The sequence below is a fragment of the Apus apus genome, chromosome 4, assembly GCF_020740795.1.
Source record: "Apus apus isolate bApuApu2 chromosome 4, bApuApu2.pri.cur, whole genome shotgun sequence".
Classification (NCBI taxonomy): Eukaryota; Metazoa; Chordata; class Aves; order Apodiformes; family Apodidae; genus Apus; species Apus apus.
In genome coordinates this window covers 33476196-33496263 of record NC_067285.1, presented here as the reverse complement: position 1 = coordinate 33496263, position 20068 = coordinate 33476196, and the positions used below count along the sequence as shown (strand labels likewise).

Here is a 20068-nt window from a genome sequence, read left to right as displayed (position 1 = left end):
CCCCATTTCCTGCCAGGTTGTTCACTACTTGTTCATTATCTGTTAAACTCTGCCCTTTGGGAAGGGAGGGAATGAGTAGCTAATTCATTTCTAGTGATTTATCTGACGTTTATTAACGATGTGAGGATATCTTGCAAGAAGACACCAAGTTCAAATTTTCACATAGCAGCAGATCATACACTTACGCTGAACACCACGACTGAAAAAGTGTACAGCTGACTGGTGAAAGCAAACTTATGGCCTCTGAGCTTTTAAGAGTCCATTTCTCTGAGTGCTTCACGTAACTGCTCACAGGAGAAGGAAAACCATCAAGGAGCTGCAGCAGTGTAGACAGAAATGCCAGAAAGTTATTAAAATAGGATTTTATTTCACGAATAAAAACTAAGCAGAATTAGGATGTGTTTCTATTTTTTCTTTTTCCCCGTTTCCTTTGAACTATTCTGACCATCTCTTTTTGAACCAAAACCATATCTACCATTCCTGTGCTGATCCTGCCACTCATTCTCCAGCTGTCTCAGCATTTCTTGTGTCAGAAGTCCTTCACGCAGCAACCTGTTGGCAAGAGTTCCACGTCCATGGCTTTTCAGATCCTCCTGCCTTGCAGCAGACCGAAAGGCTTTCAAGTTCTTTGCCCTTCTCTCTCCCACTGCAACAGAAAGTGCCTCTGGGGATCTTGCACCGTGACGGTCCAAAACCACTCTGGTATCTCTCTTAGTCCTTGAAAGAGGAAAGTCTTCTGAGACAGCTTCTGCCGTGCCAGGAGCAGCTGCAGATTGGGAAGCTCGGATCAGCTTCGTGATGTTGCAGACACCAACTTGTATAATGTCATCCAGTTTTTTCTGGATATCCCTTACAAGGACAGCATCAGGAAACATATCCATGAAGCGGTAACTGAAGGGAGGCAAAACAGCACATAATTAAACCTTTTCACTGAAGGACTGGGACAAAGATGAGATGGCTCATATGTAAAGTAAAAACATATAAAATAAATTACATGTTGCACAGGAAGGCCACTGTATTTTAAGTGGCATTTCAGCTGCTGCAGTCCAGAATCACCTTGTTTCTAACTTTCTGTCAGACACCAACTTGTTCCCTGCAGAAGCCATGATGTGCTCCCACAACACACCCAAAGGAGCCCATACTGCACCACATACACACAGCCCTGAAGACACTGCTTTTCTGGGACTCTAAGTCATGTTAGAAAAAAATCATTAAGCACCAAGACAATACCTTAACCACAGATAGAGATCAAAAACGTCATGAACAGCTTCAAGGTGTACAAGTTCTTTGATGTTCTTTGGAACAGATAATGGCCATTTCGTGTGCCGACAGAGCCAGTCAAATGTCAGAGGCTCATTCCTACTGAACTGCCTTGCAAACTGAAAAACAAGCAGATTCAGGGAAGTCCTCAGTTAGTCAGGAAAGAATAAATCCCAAATTAGTTATATTCCCTTGAGTCTATGTATACAGACTACTCCAGAACATACCTGCTTTGTTTTCCACAGCCCAAATGCCACACATTCTTTTACTGAATTACTCAACACAGGAGTCACCTCTCCTTTCCAGGGCCTCATTAACACAATTAGTCCACGGGTCATGCACAGTTAAGCAACACAAGTATAGAGCTATCCAGAAAAGCACAACACTGAAAGCATATGATTTCAATTATGAAAGAAGATGGACTGTGCCTTTCTTTTTTTCTTCTCCTGCTCCTACTCTGCTAATCATACTGTTTCAGAATCTCCAGAGTTGAACAAAACAAAAAAAAAAAAAAAAAACTTAAATGTGTTCCCTGACTTGGGAAACACTATTCACAACCCAAACAGATTAATCTGCACCAGAAATCAGCCCTTCTGAAACCTAGATATCTCAGCTTTTTTACTAACAGATAAACAAGCCAAATAAGATTGAAATATAAAATTTTCAGGAGCACTGATGACTTAGAATACTGCTTCTTAACTGGCTGATACCAGAAGGGTTGGTTTTTTTTGCCAAGAAACGGAGCTTAAATTCACACAAATTTTCACAACAGCCTCCAAGCAACATCACATTAGGCCTCTCTGCACCTTCATTCTTGGGATCCGAATGCTCAGCATTTTCTTAACGAGGGACCTTTTTTTCAACTCTTAATAACTCAATTTCTAAAAAACATTAGCAGCAATTTTGGAAAAGCACAGGTCTAATACCCATGATGTCAGGGCACCATATCAGTTTCATTTTTACACTATTTTATGAAAAATGTTTAATGCAGGTTCTAGAAGGGGACAAAGGCGACACTGTCTAACGAAGTAACAGTTCCAAACAGAATTATTAATCCTGAAAAACTGAAATCAGCCGACTACAAATTCCTCAAAATAATCACACTGGGGGCACAGTGGAAAACAGTTCATCCAGGCCTGAAAATCGAAATGACGTAATTCTGAGAGCAACTTACAGCACTGTATTTTCTGGGGTTTTAATTCTATGTAACAGTATTATAACAACAGTAATCATACTAAATGCCACATTCTTTTCTTTTGTTGACAAGCTAACACCTTGAAGAATCTTGGTTTTGAAGGACTACTTTTAGACACAGTGCAGTGCAAAGTTTAACAGCGAACAAGTGACTACGTAAAGCAATTCTGAACTCTCCCAGTTCAAAGATCACCTGCCAGGCAAGCAGTAGGATTCTCTCAGGCAAACAGCAGGAAAGCTATGAAAATGTTAATTTAAACCACAAATCAAGAATCAGTTCTCAGAAGTTAAAAGCTTTTGCCTATTAACATGGCAAAAAATGCAATTAAAAAGCAAATAAAATAGGTGTCCCCAGCTATTGTATGTTACCACCTGTAGGCTCTCAAATGATCTAATGACAAAAACCACAATAAATACAGAAGCAAGATACAGACTCAGTGCTTCAATATAAATACCATGTATCTCTGAGAGGAAAAAAATAACTGACCTTCAGCAAAGTGGTACACACGAAAGGCTCTTTTCTGTTCAAGGGTGCAGTGCAGAAGACATATCGTGATCGCAAATTTAGTGGAATGTGCTGAATCATATCTGCTAGAAACTTAAAATCATCAATATTGCAGACAAAGTAAAGCCCATCGACTTGGGAGAGACTCACAAAAATATCCTGTGAAAATACAACCAAATAAAGAGGGTGTTATGACAGGAGATGGTTGTTAAACTTTGTATTACCAAACAAAAAATGATTATTTAGTGTTTCAAAGGCTAGTTATACTGAAAGAACAGTTAAAAATATCAAATATGAGTGTAATAATAATAAAAAGGGGGCAGGGGAGTTCCCTCTACTTTTTTAACAGTATTTGCATTAAATTATCTAACTCAGAGGCAGAGAAGAAGACAAAACAGATGGTGCTTTATGTAAGTGTTGTCAAGTAGCCTCTTAAAGTAACAAAGTCAGTGATAGGGAAGCATACACTTTAGTTACAATGAACCAGGAACCAGTTACATCTGTGTTGAGAACTTGTTCCAGGTTTGTCACTTAGCTCGACCCAAAAAGCTAACTTTACAGCATAAAATTCAATAGTTGAGGTATTTTTAGCACAATGTCAGGAACAGATCAATTTTAGGAAGGGAAGAAATCACAAGATAAATAAAGTGTTGCAATAGAGGCATTCAAAGAATACTGAAACATATCCAAGGTTTGGAGAAACAGGAGATGACACTGCACATTGCAGGGGGAATTTTTATGAGTCCTCCAAGTTATTTCTCTAGTGTAAATCCTTGAAAGAATTTTTTATAAGGTGTCTAAAGAACCATTGAGCTTATTAATTAAATACATGAGTGAACACTTAAGAGATCAATAATAACATCATTTTTCTATCTTGGTACTTCTATGCCAGCCCATAAATTCTCAATAGTCAAATTTTAAAGATGTGCTGTTACCCCATCAGCCTAAGTCTTCCAGGACATCTCCAACTATTATCTTTTGCTTCTAGGCTAGAGATCATACACTTTGCTATATAACAGCACACATCAGAAAACAGTAATATGTATTTAAACCCATGAAAGCTCCTAAGTATGTCTCACTGCACTAAAAACTGTGATATTATTTTTTAATACAGGATTAGAAGCCTCATTTCTACTTTAAAAGGTTTAGGCAATTCCAAAAATTCTACTAGCCAGCTAATGATGAGATGAAACATATCCTCAAAAATCTCTTTTCTCAAAGTTAAGCAGACACTGTTTTACTATAAATTCCATGGAACCAGGAAAAAAAAAATAATCAGGCAGCTCTCAGATGTACAGAAATCTGACATGAACAGCCCAGTTTCCCAGGAACTTTCACATAAACGTATCAAAATTTTAATCTCTAATATTTTCAACCTCAGATCAAAAAGTCTGCATTTAAAATACAGGAAAGGTGAAATGAAAAGGTTGCTGCCCACTTTTCAACACATGTCAACATATTCACACACTTCAACAGCTTTCAGGTTTATTATAACACAGAAAAGCTAAGCATTCTAAACATATTTGCAGTCCCAGCTGTGGTAGAGAGAAGAATCCAACTGTTAAAAGCTACATACAAGGCTGACTGTTTGCTTTCCCAAAGTGCATCTTCATACAAAAGCAATGCTTAATTTTTAAAGCAGAAGCTAGTATTTTGATCATTCTTACAATTAGATTGGATAGAGTGGCATCAGGGAGATGATAAGCAAACATTTCTATCTGCTCAGGAGTAGGATGTAAGCCAGCTGCCTAAAGGGATAATAAAGAAGAAAATTTCAATTAATCCTCAGTATTGTTCTTAAGTTAGTGCATCAGAAACAAATCTAGAAAGACAAAATGCAAGAAACCAAAGCACCCTACAGAGTCCAGTTTATTTAGCACATTTATATGGAATTTAAGAACTTTTTATTTGCCCTTATAATTCTTAATATAGCAGACTCAATATAGATGGAATTTTGCAAGCTTCCAAATGGGACATAAATTCAAAGTCACTCTGACATGACACAATTCATTTTTATTACTAACTGCTAACCAGACACAAGGAAAAATAATTCAGGATCAGAAGGTAGCAAAACAGCTCCAGAGCACACATATCTGTACAAACTGGCTGCTGAGCCTCTTACCTTCACAGGTGGCACAGACTCATTCAAAATCAGCTTCAGCTGCACGAGGTCATCACGATGCATTGTGGTGACTTCTCCCTGCTTGAAGGAGGAGCCATAACGTCCAGCTCTGCCTGCAATTTGTAGAGCCTGAGAGGTTGTAATGGAGTCTATTTCCTTCTCCCCCTTCTCATTGACAGTTGGCTTTACTATAGAGTTAAAAATTATTCTTTTGATACACCTGAAATAGTTGAACAAACACAAAGAGGAATAATTGTTTGCAGATTATTTCCAATATGTAACCTACTACAGAAGAATTAAAGTTGTGGGGGTTTTTTTGAGCTTTTTTCCCCCCCCCTTCTATCAATTAAGGGACCACAGATACTACTTACAGACACAGCATATTCATAAGTCTACTGGTCAGTAGAGGAGAATCATCATCCATACATACATCAGTCATGTTCTAGTATGTTCCCAGCCCATGTCATCACCTGCCTCAGCAGTTTATAGCCATGCAACTGCACTGCCTTCAGCAACAAAACACACCTGAAACTGGACTGAACGTGCTCTATGTTTCAGAAATTCAAGAGAGACTGATACGCTGACAACCTAGCACATCTGACTCCAGTGAATTGCAAAGGCCTTAACAGTGCCTACTATCACACAGAATTAGGCTGACTGAGCCATTATTAGAATACATTTTAAAATGTTAAGCTTAAGTCCTACCCAATCAAATTGATTACTCTTTCAGAATTAAAATGTATATCCTGTGGTATCTAGACATAGGAGATATTGAGCCAAATTAGTCAAATCAGGGAGAAACAAGAGAAGAAAGCAATGCAGGTATCACACACACACACAAAAATAATGCCACAACCTGCTCCAAGTACTTACAAATTGAGTCCCATTCCAATTGCATCTGTAGCAACTAAAATTTTACATGGATCATCAGGATCATTGAATTTCTTTGCCTGTTCAAGTTTCGTTCCTAAAACAAAAGGACAAAACACTACACATAGCAAACCCCTCTTACAAACAAAAGACAATGCATCACTAAGCCTGATGCCTTTACAACAGGCTGAGGGGGGCAGGGGGAAGGTATTTAATTGGTTGCGGTGGATAGAACTGATTTAATTACATCTATCTGAAGATAAATATGAAGTACATAACAAAAGGTCTAATCCCAAGACTAACACACCAGTCCACAAAAGCTGGTTACCTTCTCTAACTTTATAGAGATGCAACACTTGGAAAATTTGAATTGCTTCATTTTAAAAGCTTTTCTAAACAAGCAGCAAGAAGCAAAACATTCTGTTAAAAGGGAGTGCTTTTACCTGGTGGCAGGCTGCCATATATGACTGCACATTCTAGCCCTCTGGCTTCAATCTGTCGACTGACAGAATAAATGTCATTCTTACTGAAACAGACAATGCAGTCCCCAGGCTGGAGGTTATCCAAAGATTCTAAGGCATAATCCAGCACAGTAAGAGGAGTGAGTCTCTGGTAGTTTCTGACCTAGAATTAAAGGAATTGTCACATGGCCTTTAAAAGAAACAGAAGAACTATACATTTTTACAGATTTAATTTAAACAGATTACATTTAAACTAGATTAAAAGTAGGCAGGCTATGTAGCAATAGACTTTATATCAAGAAATGAGAGCCTGTTTTCCCTCAGACACCTAAAGTGCTGTTCCCACCACACACATCTAGGGGAAGCTACAGCTAATTCACCAGGATACCATGCAAGCTGGACTTTCTTAAGACCAAATTTTATGTTCTGAAATACTCCTCACAAAGGAATCTCCCCAAGGAAAAAAAAAAACAAAACAGATTTATCACAGTAAAACAGGGTTTCAGAGATCTGTCACTTTCTTCTGGATGTGTGAGGTCTTTTAACTCCCTTCCTCATAATATGGAGAGTAACTTAATTATATCCACAGATGCCGTAACCCGAGCACACCTGAGGGACAGTGTGCCCTCCAGGAAACTAATGCCACTATTAAAAAAAACAAAACAAAAAACCAACTTTACAACATTACCTTTGGTTTAGAAACACTTTACCAAGAACTCCCACAATAATAACTTCAATCAGTGATACCCCTAAGAGACCCTGAATTTTTGCCTGATTTCCAGCAAGAACCACCTTGATTGCTCTGGCCATAACCTCAGAGAATTAACCAGCTTACTTCCACTTCCTCCCCTGTAGTGTACATCAGCTCTGTCACCAAGTCAATAGCAGCAGCTTCTCCACAAACATGGATTTCTTCTGCACAGAGTCCTGAACAAGAAACATGACATGTTTATAGACAACAGTAGTTCTAGCTATTAAGCAACCCAAAAACTACACTTTGCTTGCTACACACACACAAATGAGGTCTGCATTTCACCTTCAATGTGCCACATATCTATACATTATTTCCTTAGAGCTGCTCTTGGTCTTCTGTCAGCAAGTGATGCTTGGAAATCCATCTACTATGATAAACAGAGCAAGCAGCTAATTCATCGTTGCACCCTCTCAACCCAAACAAGAGCTACCCTCAACCACTGAAGAAATGGAACAAAGCTCTGAGCATGTTTTATTTACTACTACTGTTTTACCAACTTCCAAACCACAGAACAGAAGAGCTTGGTTTTCTGCATGACTTTCTAAAATTATTAATACATCTCTAATGCAGTCAGAATAAAAAAAAAAGAGGAAAAAACTGGAAGCAGAAGTGTGACAAATCATCCTAATAAACATTAAAAGCAATGAAGGAATGGGCAGGGGGGGAATCAGATTCCAAACTTCTGTTCAAACTCTGAGGAAAACTGAGTGTCAAAAATTTCTCTAGAAAGATTCTAAAATTATCAAAACATTCTTGTAAATTTAACAGATCAATGCAGCTTCATAAATGAGCCATTTGAAATGAACACTGCAAAAAATTTGATGTTCACCATGTTTCCATACATTTAACAGTATCTCTTCACAACAACTCTGAAAAACTGTGTTGTTTTAATTGAACAAAAAAAAAAAGCTTCCTAGAAAATAATCAGTGTAAAAGGAGAGCAAGGTGTAACACCACAAAGACACTGTATTATCCAAGGAAGCCAAACTAAAAGAGGTATCTGTATAACTTTGAGAATCTTTTTTTTAAAAGAAACATTCGTTAAGCAAAACATGACAGATAACTCACTGCCATACAGACAAATCCTTTGAGGCAGGGTATCTCTCTAGCTTGCTGTGAGAAGATATATGAAGAAACAACACTCACTTCTATTTTTCACCACATGTTGTAACTACTTATGAACATACTGCCTGCTAAGCTTGAATTTAATGTGCCATTTATAGTCACGTTAAACTAGTCCATTGTCAATGTTAACAAGCTTACCTAGAAGGGCTCTTGTCCAAGCCCACCCTCTGGCAGGATCTCTGATCATCTGAATTTCATCAATCACAGCAACTTCATCTTAAAACAAAAAAGAAAGATATGATGCACCAAGGAAGAGCATCTAGAATAGCAATAAAACACAGGAAGGAACTCAGCAGCTTTCTAAAAAGAGGTTGCTCAAATCAAGTCAATCCTCTACCACCAAAAAGCTACTCTGAGATGATCCAGATTTTATTAACTCCTCTGAGAGGGTTCAGAAATTGTTCAAGAGTGAAAAGGAATTGTTCATCTACTTCAAAGTCTAAGCAATAATACACATGAAGATACTACAGATATGACTGAAACAAGGATGTATACATACAAGGTGTGTTAGTGCTGCACATTTCAATGGTACAAGCAATGTGAGGAGCCTGTCTGGCATCTTCATTGGCATACACACGCTCTTCTCCTGTCACTAGGTCGCACGGCACATTCTGAAGGAATTCAGAAAACTCATGTTAAATTTCTTGACTATAACAGAGTATCTTTTCCAAAGGGGGCAAAAAAAAAAAAAAAATCAGCTTCTTAAAGTACTTTCTAAGAGAGTATAATGGAAGCCATCCAGAAAAAAAAACTATTGAGCCTTTTGAGATTTGTGCCCTGTATTTAAGTTCTATCGGACTGAAGGGTGCAATGAGGAGGTAGGATCTGTAACCAGGTGTCCTCCACTCCTGCAGGAGACGACATCTTCCCTGAGCATTTCAGAGCATCATATCTGCGACAAAAGATGTCTCAGAAGAGCTGGAGTGCACTACACTCATAAAGCAAGGCCCAGCAGTGAAGGAGCCTTGCAAAGCTCCTGCCCCCTCCGGTGTATTTGGTGATTGCCCTGTTGGGTGTCCCACCTGCTGCCTTACACTCACACAGCAAGAGTTCACAAGGATCAGCTGGGAGAGGCAGCAGGGGCCACCACCCTCTGTCAGCTCTACACTGAGTATCAGGCAGATGGTTGCTCCTTCCATGTCCATAGCCACCTGCAGAGCCATACAGGAAGCCCTGCTTGAGCCTCAAGGGCTACATATGACCCATGGGCTGCCAAGTGAACAGTCCTCACACACAATAAACACATGGGGAAAAAACTGCAGTAACTCTAGTAACAAGGAACATCACTGCAGGGTATACACAGAGACTACATGGTGCATGTTACAGACACCTCCTAGGACAAGCCAATCTTTCTTACGCATTGCTTTGATAAACCAGTAACAACAATTACAAATCCTAAGTCACAGAATTCTCAAAAATGGAGAAAGCACAAGATAATTTGGTAAACACTACTGTCCATACACACTATGCTGCATTAACATGTGATGTGCTATTGCAATGCTTCAGAACTGGTGTAGTTCCATGCAACTGGGAACACATTGGTGAGGAGCCTTCAAAAAGCAATAAAAGCAATATTGAAAGGAATAAATAAAAAAAGGACTAATGAAAGCTTCCTCTCGGGACCTGACAGGCACTATTCTTTACTACTCAACACATCTGAAGCTGCAGGAACTTTTTATTAGATGGTTAAGGCAAATATATTTAAACACTGAAGCAAAAGGTTGAGGGGACTTCAGCAAGGAATTTCTTGTGTATAAGCTAAAATAAAGGTCACGGGCAAACTAAGCCATGGTTTCAACACTGAAAAAGCTGATAGTAGAACATGGCTAGGGAAAAAGTAGCAGAACTCTGGCAGGGAAAAATCACAGGAAAAGGGAGGTAAGTTACAGGGATGACTGCATGGTATGTGCTTTGGAGGAATGATGTTGCATTATGCACACCCAGAGCAGAAATGCACAACTGGTATTCACATGAGCTGACAGGACTGCAAAGCAAAGGCCCTCACTCAAGCACAATGCTTCATGGACTCCCTTAAGAAACTACAGAACTTTACAAACATGCATTCATGAGACTGTTCCAGTACTAAGGGTGTAGATAAGTAATACAACATACTGACAGCATCATTACTCTTTTGGAAGATCTCATGAGCAAGAAGTTTCAGTGGACCACAGTATATTCCAGATTTTGATGACAAAAACCTCTGGATAGCATGGTAAGTTTTTCCACTGTTTGTAGGACCAGCATGGAATATTATCTTTCTCTGAATAGCCCTGGCGTCTGGATACCTAAAACACACACAAAAAAGCAGATGTGCTGAACATTTATCTGGTGTTCTGGATGCTAATTCAGGGAAAATTGCAAATGAGCTTAAACATTTACTTACTAAAATACTTTTAAATGTGTAATGAAACTGCAAAGATTAAGTTCTTAAATAGAGACAGTACAAAGAAGTTACTAAGTCTCATACATTTACCTTCAACATCATACAAAGCTTTCGAACATTTAGAGTGGAATGTACACCCTGTGTTCAAAATAATCCTCATTACTCTGGTCTCTCTCCTTGGGTGTATTAACATTTTAATGTTCTGGCATGCTACCTCCCAAACAGATGCATCCAGAAACCAGCTTTCTGGGAGGGCAATACCAACTCAGCAACTGATACCATCTTATTTTCTTTTAATTGGTTGCAATATATCTTGGAACAAAGATAAGACTTGGCCCAAACTATTGTAAAAACAGACAACTGGAACTGAAAATACAGTGCAATTAGACATCATAAAGGTTAAGTACACAGACTACAAAATTCTCTGGCACTAAGAGGAGAAAACTTTGCAACCACTGACCAGTTGGGTGGCAACCTCAGATCACTGATCTTGCGCAGATCATCCATACAGTCCAGCATTGGGAAGATCTGCTTTGCATGCCTCAGGAAAAAGGGAAAGAGATCATCCACGTGACCTAGAAGACAAACCCTTTTCAGAAAGTTCACATGCTTGCCTGAAGGTGTTTATCTCCATAACAAACTTTAAATAATAAAAAATTCTACTACTTCCACCACACACTAATTTAATTATTTCAACTTCTGACGCTCCACAAAGTTCAATAATTATCTCAGTGGCAGCCCACAATGACACGGACTCATTAAGCAACACGAGTGTAATAGCATATTAAAAATAAATGTCAGTGTGTTCACTCTGGTTAGCCTACAGGTCTAGAGAACTTCTGAATAAAATGAGAAACTACAGAAAAGCTGCATGAGAAATAGCTTGTCTGTCCTAAGAAGATTTTATCCTGTTCTTCCTAAATTCATGTGCTGTCACGGAATAAAATACAGTAACAGCTTCTAAAATGCTTTTACAAATAAACAGAGAAAAACAGAATGGTTTGCAGATTCCTATAGCTACTAACACTTGGGATGCTGGTTCAAATTTATAAGTCTTCAATCGCCAGGTAAGAAAACAAAAATAGAAAAATGAACTCAGAAGAGACATCCAGGTCACTCTTCTTAATGTTTGCAGAGTAGACATGTGGCCTTAAAGATCTCATTCCACTCCAATTGTCCAGCTCTCTCATAACTTCAAAGAACTATCTGGCTCTAAAAAAACCTGTTATTATCAAAACACACACAAAAAAGCAGTGGTTTTTGTTTTGTTTTGTTTTTTAATTAAGAATTAGCATTCAATGAATCAAACTTATTGTGAAAAAGTTTAAGAACTTAAAAACTGTAGTATTTTCAATTATCAGCTTTGGACAAGCAAAACTCAACTAAACACTTCAAAACTGCCACAATAAACAACACTTTATACTCCTCTATATGTGAGTTTTAAGGCATACATAAACAATGATCACATGTAAGTAAATCAGGAGTGGAAATGGGGAAACCTCGTGGAAGATTTTTGCAAAACTAATATAAAAAGACATTGTACATTTCCTAAGAAGGTACATATTTGAAGTCTACACATTTACATGTAAGAGAAAACTAATGGCCACTCTAACCTTTCAATTACTGTCATTAAAAACACACAAAACTATGCCCGGGTTCTGAAGCTCAAACTCTGCAGAAGGCTGTTTCAGCACCATCTCTTGGTTAAGTGCTGTTAATTACAACACACTACGCAGTAATCAAGCAAACACTCACTTCTGCTAGTGCCACAGGGAAACTGCAGAGTCACCGAGTTGCATTCCCAAGTATTTGAAGCCACCTGGCCAGGAGAAAGCTCTCAAAGTGCCCCCTAGTGACTACCCAATTTTTAAGACGGCATAAACTGAGCAGCACTGATTTCGTTTCAGCAACGAACAGATGCCGTAGAACAAGAGGCTGCTTCTTGCTAAGAGCTCCACCTCTTTAGTTTCTGTTATAACTTCAAGACAGAACACTCCAAGGGATGGGGCACAAGAGTTGCTTATGGGGACACAGTGAGTTTTAACCTCTCTTACAACATAGTAAGGGGGGTACCCAGGTAGGTAGATAAGCACAGCGGGTAAAATCAAGGAAAAAGAAAAAGCATATTTTATTTTACAAGCACCCCAGATACTTGCCTGCACCACAGCATATATCATTGAGAATAATATGCAAATCAGCACTCACAGAACTGGATTCCATGATATACTTCCTAAAGCTTATAAACGCTTGGTGAAACAGGCGAGCTGCAAAAGACAAAAAAGGGTACAAAGTGAGCATGACTGTGATCCCAAAGCCATATTTGTAAACATCCAACAAAACACTAAGGCAGTCTGTTAAAAACCTGTACCCCAATATGATATATTTCCCTTAAATATAAAGGTTATTTGAACCAAGTGACAGGGAAAATCTAAACAAGCAGTGTTGTGAGACCCATGAAAGATCAGATCTAATACCATACTGGACAAAAAACAGATTTCATATTTTAAAAGTCTTAAAACACTTTCTTACCATCTAATCCATTGTCTGCTCCTAGTCTTTGGATTTCTTTTCTTTTGTAGAACTTATTTAAATTCTTTAGAACTTCACCTGTAGAAAGAGAATAACATTTTGTTGTTGTTGTTTGTTCAAAATAAATCACATTGTTCTGGCTCACAAATCAGAGCTCAGAGTCTCCTTACTCTGAAGGGAAGGAATCTTTGCCATGCCAAACAGACTTGAATTATTTCTCCCAAAACTAAACACAATGAATGACACAGCCTACTGTGGAAAAGGACAATCTTACACTGTAGCAGAGTAAGAACTGCCATGAAGATGAGGTCAGTATTTGAGACACTCTCCCTGGTACTTGATAGGAAAGCATAAAGATGCGAACCTGCAGCCAACATGTTATGGAACAAACTAATTAAGGTTTTGGGGTGGTTTTTGTTTGCTTATTAACAGCAACATCAGGAAACAGCCATTTGTTTATGTGAAAAGTAAATCTGCTTAAACTACCCAGTGACAGCTTTTACTAAGCATCCTGAGAGATGATCTTCCCTCCACAATGCTTCCAAGACACACTCTGCAGAAGGATCAGCCAAACCAAATGCAGTATTCCTCCTGTTTCTCAGGTTAAATAAAGGAGGAAAGAAGAAAATAGAGTTTCTTTGCATGTATCACAAATTGCTCAATTTGTTTGTGTAAAATCTATTATTATGAAGATACTACTGAATGCTTTCCCTCCCCTGAAAGGTAAGTTTAGAGTTGCAAAAAAACTGTATTTACTAATGCACACTCTGGATTTACTTCATTCAGTATTAAATCAAACACAATGGCAAAATCGTGTCCTCCCCCCATCTATGAGAGATCAGAAATTCACACCAACCTAAGAAATACCAGGCTCACCTATGCATAAACTTCTGTTATTCTCAAAATTCAAGCCTACAAACCCTGTATTATAAAAAGCTAGGACTGATCCATAAGGCAGCACAGCATTGGTCTGCTGAACACAACACTGCCAAGATCCTCTCTCTGCAATTAACTCTGCAACTCTTTGAAGTCTCTGCCCCTACATGGAAAGCTTCCAACCTTGCCTCTCTTTCTAAAAAAACTATACTCTAGAACAGAGATAACCCACTTTGCACAATGAACATCATCAGGTGACAAGAACATGGCAAAGTTCAACTGCAGACAAAGCCAGAAGCAAAACAGCAGTGGCTACATCTCACAGTTGGCTAGTGGTTACAGGGGTCTATGCATGGATTAACTCCGTCTGAAACCATCAGAAAGGTAACTAAGATTGTCAGCAGGCTTACATTGACTACACAGGCATCCATACCCTCATCAGAAAATGTTTAAGGGCCTGGAAATCAAAGGCAGAATTGAAAACACTGCATTAACAGAAAGCACAGGGCAAAATTATCTTCAGAGCCACGTATCTAAATTCACAACCCACTGGCCTTACTACCAGAGGAAAAGGTCAGTGCCACAACACTTGTTACTATCCAAGGCAACACGACATTGGGACCATTGCAGCCCTCAACATCCAAGGTCAAGATCCTCCCGAAGCACAAACACTTAACAATAAGGTAAACCAACACAAAACAAAGCTGGCACTGCAGTCCAACTCTACCATTACCCTCGTTACCATTCAGTTCTGTTTTAAGATTTTCCTTTCTTTACCGTTTCCTCATTCTAGAACAGTATTTTAGCCCTCGCTCCTCAATTACTTTGACTTCTTGAAAGCTTTTTAAGATTCTACGTAAAAAGACAGCCCAACTCTGCAAATAAGTCCAGAGATTACAGTTAGTCTCCAATGTTTCCAGTTGATTCAGATGTTTCAGCCCTATTTGTCTATTTGCTCCTCCAGAACTATTAGACTTCAGATTGTCCAGTCCAGGCAAGCTTGTGTGTCTAATAACCCACCCTGTTCAGGCACCTCCTGTTTCTGACGCATGAACTGCTGATCAAATACCTCACTTCTCCTGCCTTACATTTCTGATCAGTAAGCACAGCCTCTGACATTCAATATGACAACTGAGCACCAGGGCTCCAAACCAACAACCCTGATGTTTCACACAGCCAATTGATCTGTTTACATTCATTTAAAAGTCATTAAGGGATCCCCACCATACCAGGAGGCCCGCATTCAAACCACACTTCACTTGTGCTGCCCACTGACTTGGCAACATTCAGCCTCAGTACTGAAGACCAGGAAGCCAGGTACCCCTCTTTCAACCTCTGCACCACGTGCAGATCACTTTTACCTTTACATCATCTTCTCCCACTGCTCTTTACGCTCCTTTCTTTTGATACTACATAACTCAACAGGCCTCGTGTCCCTTTCACTCCATCTCATTCTAGTATCAGTTTCTTTTTTCTAACATATCTGCTCCTCAGGTATTTCACTATAATGTGTTCATGTCCTACCTAGTCACTCAACCATCAGCTTGTTTGACCAGGAAATCATATAAAGGGGTTGGCAAGCACCTACAGAAATCTAAAAATTATTCTACCATACAGTAATTTCATACCATTCTATTGTTACCCAGAGCATTGTGCACTCAGGCTTCTCACTACAAGGATGTCACCATCAGACAAACAGAAAAAAAAAAGTTATTAATGACAAAGCAATGGAATGCATTCCTTGCAAGCCTCAGGCTCTTTCAATTAGTTAATTTTCACCTGTGGAGATGTAAATAATTGTAGCCAAGCTGTTCTCTCTCAACAATTTAGCAGAGACCAAACAGAATCTAGTTGTTTTTCCAAAGCATTTTAATTGCAATCTTGAAGAAATCCAACGTAACAGCTTATCTAACAAATGAGGTGATGAGTAATGTGTAAGTAAGAGGCACTAATAATTTAAGCCAACACTCAAAATCAAGCCTGAAAACAGCACAGATTTTTTGCATTATCGCTGTTTAGGATTTCCCACCTAGCTAGCTGTGAGGGCTAGGTATTCTCTTCCCAAGTGGTCTGAAAACAAATTAAGGTAATTTTCCCTATGCTTCCTCTATCTGTAAGTCAAAAAAATAATATGCCACCAGAACACTTAATTAGGAGAACATACGAAGAAACACAATTTCAGTTTATACCCTCAGTGCTTTGGGATCACCAAGCATCAAAAAGAGCAAGAACTTGTTTCTTATTTATCAAGTTTCTAAAGATATTGTGCTGGCACAGCCAAGTAAGACCTTTACTAAACAGAAGACTGAACATGTAAGAAGAATGAAGGGGGCGTCCAGTTTATAATTAAAGAAAAGGAAACACTTGAAAAAGTAGTTTCAACTCACTCAATGGTTCTTAAGATATAATTACACTTAAAGACATCAAAGAGCAGAAGTCAACAACAGAATTTTATCTGTTTCCACTTAAATGTCAAAGAATTAATGCGTCAAGTAAAACGGCAGCATAAATAGCTAGCACATATACAAAAAAAAAAAAGACATCCAAGAACATCTAAGAAAGATCCTACTTCAAGACTGAAGTCCAGACTCCTGTTCTGCCCCTGATGGACTCGGCAGCTGCAGGAGCACAGAGGGCACTGAAGCAGACAGCTCCTGACACAGCTCCCCCGGTTCATACACTGTAAAACCCACACACTTACACTTACTCGCTTGTACGTTAAGACACGCACAACCAGGAAGGCACACACAGCCCTGCGTGGCTCCGACGGAAAGTTATGCTTGTTTCTAGCGCTGATGGCTCGCGACTGGGAGTAACGAACGTTTTGCCCGATTCCGACCTGGCCAGGTTCAGAGACAGACGAGGATGCTCCTCCATCTCACAGCAGCAACAACGCCTGAGAAAGTGGCCGCTTAGTATTTCAGATCCGGTCACGGTTTTTGGAAGGTGTTACCGCCACAAGACTTCAGTTTCGCTGAGGAACCTGCCCCCACACCGAGCAGGTTTGACTGCGCCGGAACGGGGAGCGGGGGAAGCAGGCCGAGAGGCTCCCCGCTGGCACACGGAGCGAGGTGCCTCACCTGCTGCTACTGCCTCACCCGACACCTCCGAACTCGCTTCCACCTTCGGGAGTGCCACCAGAAACACCGCTCGGACACAGAACCACAGAATCACAGGGGTTGGAAGGGACCTGGAAAGATCACCCGGCCCAACCCCCCTGCCAGAGCAGGGTCACCCAGAGCACATCACACAGGAACGTGTCCAGGGGGGTTTTGAATGTCTCCAGCCAAGGAGACTCCACAGCCTCTCTGGGCAGCCTGTCCCAGGGCTCTGTCACTCTCACAGGAAAGAAGTTCTTCCTGATATTCACATGGAACCTCCTCTGCTCCAGTTTGCACCCACTGCCCCTTGTCCTATCACTGAACAAAGCCTGGCTCTGTCCTCCTGACACTCACCCTGAACATATTTGTAAACACTGATGAGGTCGCCCCTCAGCCTCCTCTTCTCCAAGCTCAAGAGACCCAGCTCCCTCAGCCTTTCCTCATCAGGGAGATGTTCCACTCCCTTCAGCATCTCTCTGGCTCTGCCCTGGACTCTCTCCAGCAGTTCCCTGTCCTTCTGGAACTGAGGGGCCCAGAACTGGACACAACACTCCAGATGTGGCCTCACCAATGCAGAATAGAGGGGGAGAAGAACCTCCCTTGACCTACCAACCACACCCTTTCTAATGCACCCCAGGATCCATTGGCCTTCTTGGCCACAAGGGCACATTGCTGGCTCATGGTCACCCTCCTGTCCACCAGGACCCCCAGGTCCCTTTCTCCTACCCCGCTAAGGCAGACCCCCCCTCTCTCCAGACATAAAGCCCTCAGAAGCAGCCCGGGCTGCGGGCAGGCCCCGCCCGCCCGTTCCCCGCCGGGCAGCGCCGGGAGCAGCCGTGCCAGGCCCGGGGAGCAGCCGTGCCAGGCCCGGGCCGCCCGTTCCCGCCGCCGCCGCCTCAGGGCCCGCCCCGCACTCACCCTTGTCCAGGGGCTGCGAGAGCTCGGCCCCCACGTCCTCCTCCGCCGCGTCCCCCGCGGGTTTGAGCGGCACCGGGACGAAGAGGGAGGTGTCGGGGGCGCGGGGGCCGCCGTCCCCGGAGGAGGAGGCGGCGAGGCGCGGGCGGGGGGCGGCGGCGGAGGCGGCGGGGGGCGGGCGGGGGGTCCCGCCATGGCGCAGGGCCCGCCCGGCGCGCAGCAGCGGCCACGCGCAGCGCCGCATCGGCAGCCAAGGGCAGCGGGCGGGAAGGCGCGGGGGCGCGCGTCACTGCCGGGCGACGGCCGCGCATGCGCGGGGCGGGGGGCGAGGAGGAAGGGGAAGGGGGGGGGAGGAAGGAGATGGGGGGGAAGGAAAAGGGGAAGGAAGGGAAAGGAAGGGAAAGGAAGGGAAAGGAAGGGAAAGGAAGGGAAAGGAAGGGAAAGGAAGGGAAAGGAAGGGAAAGGAAGGGAAAGGAAGGGAAAGGAAGGGAAAGGAAGGGAAAGGAAGGGAAAGGAAGGGAAAGGAAGGGAAAGGAAGGGAAAGGAAGGGAAAGGAAGGGAAAGGAAGGGAAAGGAAGGGAAAGGAAGGGAAAGGAAGGGAAAGGAAGGGAAAGGAAGGGAAAGGAAGGGAAAGGAAGGGAAAGGAAGGGAAAGGAAGGGAAAGGAAGGGAAAGGAAGGGAAAGGAAGGGAAAGGAAGGGAAAGGAAGGGAAAGGAAGGGAAAGGAAGGGAAAGGAAGGGAAAGGAAGGGAAAGGAAGGGAAAGGAAGGGAAAGGAAGGGAAGGGAAGGGAAGGGAAGGGAAAGGAAGGGAAAGGAAAGGAAGGGAAAGGAAGGGAAAGGAAGGGAAAGGAAGGGAAAGGAAGGGAAAGGAAGGGAAAGGAAGGGAAAGGAAGGGAAAGGAAGGGAAAGGAAGGGAAAGGAAGGGAAAGGAAGGGAAAGGAAGGGAAGGGAAAGGAAGGGAAAGGAAGGGAAAGGAAAGGAAGGGAAAGGAAAGGAAGGGAAGGGAAAGGGAAGGGAAAGGGAAAGGAAGGAAGGGGAGGGGAAAGGGAAGGGAAAGGGAAAGGAAGGAAGGGGAGGGGAAAGGAAGGAAGGGGAAGGAGGGAAGGGGAAGGAGGGAAGGGGAAGGGAAGGGAAAGGGAAAGGGAAAGGGAAAGGGAAAGGGAAAGGGAAAGGGAAAGGGAAAGGGAAAGGGAAAGGGAAAGGGAAAGGGAAAGGGAAAGGGAAAGGGAAAGGGAAAGGGGGACACCACGGGAACAGAGCCAAGCAAGGGAAGCGAGGCCAGGGTTGGATTTAATAGCTGAAAGAGCAGCTGGGCCTGTTTCCCCCTGTGTCATGCCTGGTTGTGCAATACAACCACGTCTTCAACCCCCTCTGGGTCTCATCCCCAGCTCACAACATGCAAGTGACCATGAACAGGTTTGGCTTTTCGACTTTATTGTTTTTATTTCGGAACAGGCACTTACATGAGGGAGGTAATTGGCTCTCCAAGGCGTCCCCACTTAGAGAAGTGTCCCAGCACACACACACACAGAGTCTCTGCTTTGTCAACGTGCCGCAGTAATACGAGTCCTTACATAAATGTAATTGGATTGATTGGCTTACTCACAAAGTAAGGTCAGCACTGACACTTGCACCAGAGGCAGGAGGTCTCAGCGGAAGGGCCAAGGGAACCACCAGTGCAAGTCACCTTCACACAGCAGCTCCACCTCCTCCCCCTGCCTGGCTCAGGTGGGGGGAGATGAAGGCTCACTCCTCTACATTAATTGCATATGAGATGATTAAGGCAACCTCTCTGCTGTGCCAGGCCAGCCTCTCACAGTTTAGAGGTTTGCCTGGCTTCAAAATGCCTTTCCAGAAGAGCACAAAACGCTGGGTTTGCCCTCAAAACGGGCACAGATGGACTAGGAGGAGCAGGTCCTGGGAGGACCTTCTGCCTCCCCTGTCAGGCCAGTAAGGAGACAGAAGGTGAAGAC

General features: G+C 42.1%; 2 protein-coding genes across 3 annotated transcripts in view; one reads left to right on the top strand and one right to left on the bottom strand.

Annotated features, from left to right (window-relative positions):
* Positions 1-20068, top strand: part of CHST3 (carbohydrate sulfotransferase 3) — a 354774-nt gene that overhangs the window by 325449 nt on the left and 9257 nt on the right. The gene's annotated exons all lie outside the window — the stretch shown is intronic.
* On the bottom strand, positions 348-18366 carry SUPV3L1 (Suv3 like RNA helicase). 2 transcript variants are annotated; one of them, XM_051617144.1, is made up of 15 exons: positions 18099-18366; positions 13204-13281; positions 12831-12938; positions 11135-11249; positions 10408-10576; positions 8791-8902; positions 8430-8507; positions 7248-7339; positions 6395-6575; positions 5955-6048; positions 5082-5301; positions 4627-4707; positions 2942-3118; positions 1231-1379; positions 348-891 (listed from the first exon to the last, which is right to left on the bottom strand). In XM_051617144.1, the coding sequence occupies exons 1-15, from the start codon at positions 18337-18339 to the stop codon at positions 405-407; spliced, it is 2382 nt and encodes a 793-aa protein (XP_051473104.1). In that variant the 5' UTR covers positions 18340-18366; the 3' UTR covers positions 348-404. The 2 variants fall into 2 exon arrangements, with proteins under 2 accessions (XP_051473104.1, XP_051473106.1); XM_051617146.1 differs by lacking the exons at positions 13204-13281; positions 18099-18366 and having other exon boundaries at positions 12880-12938.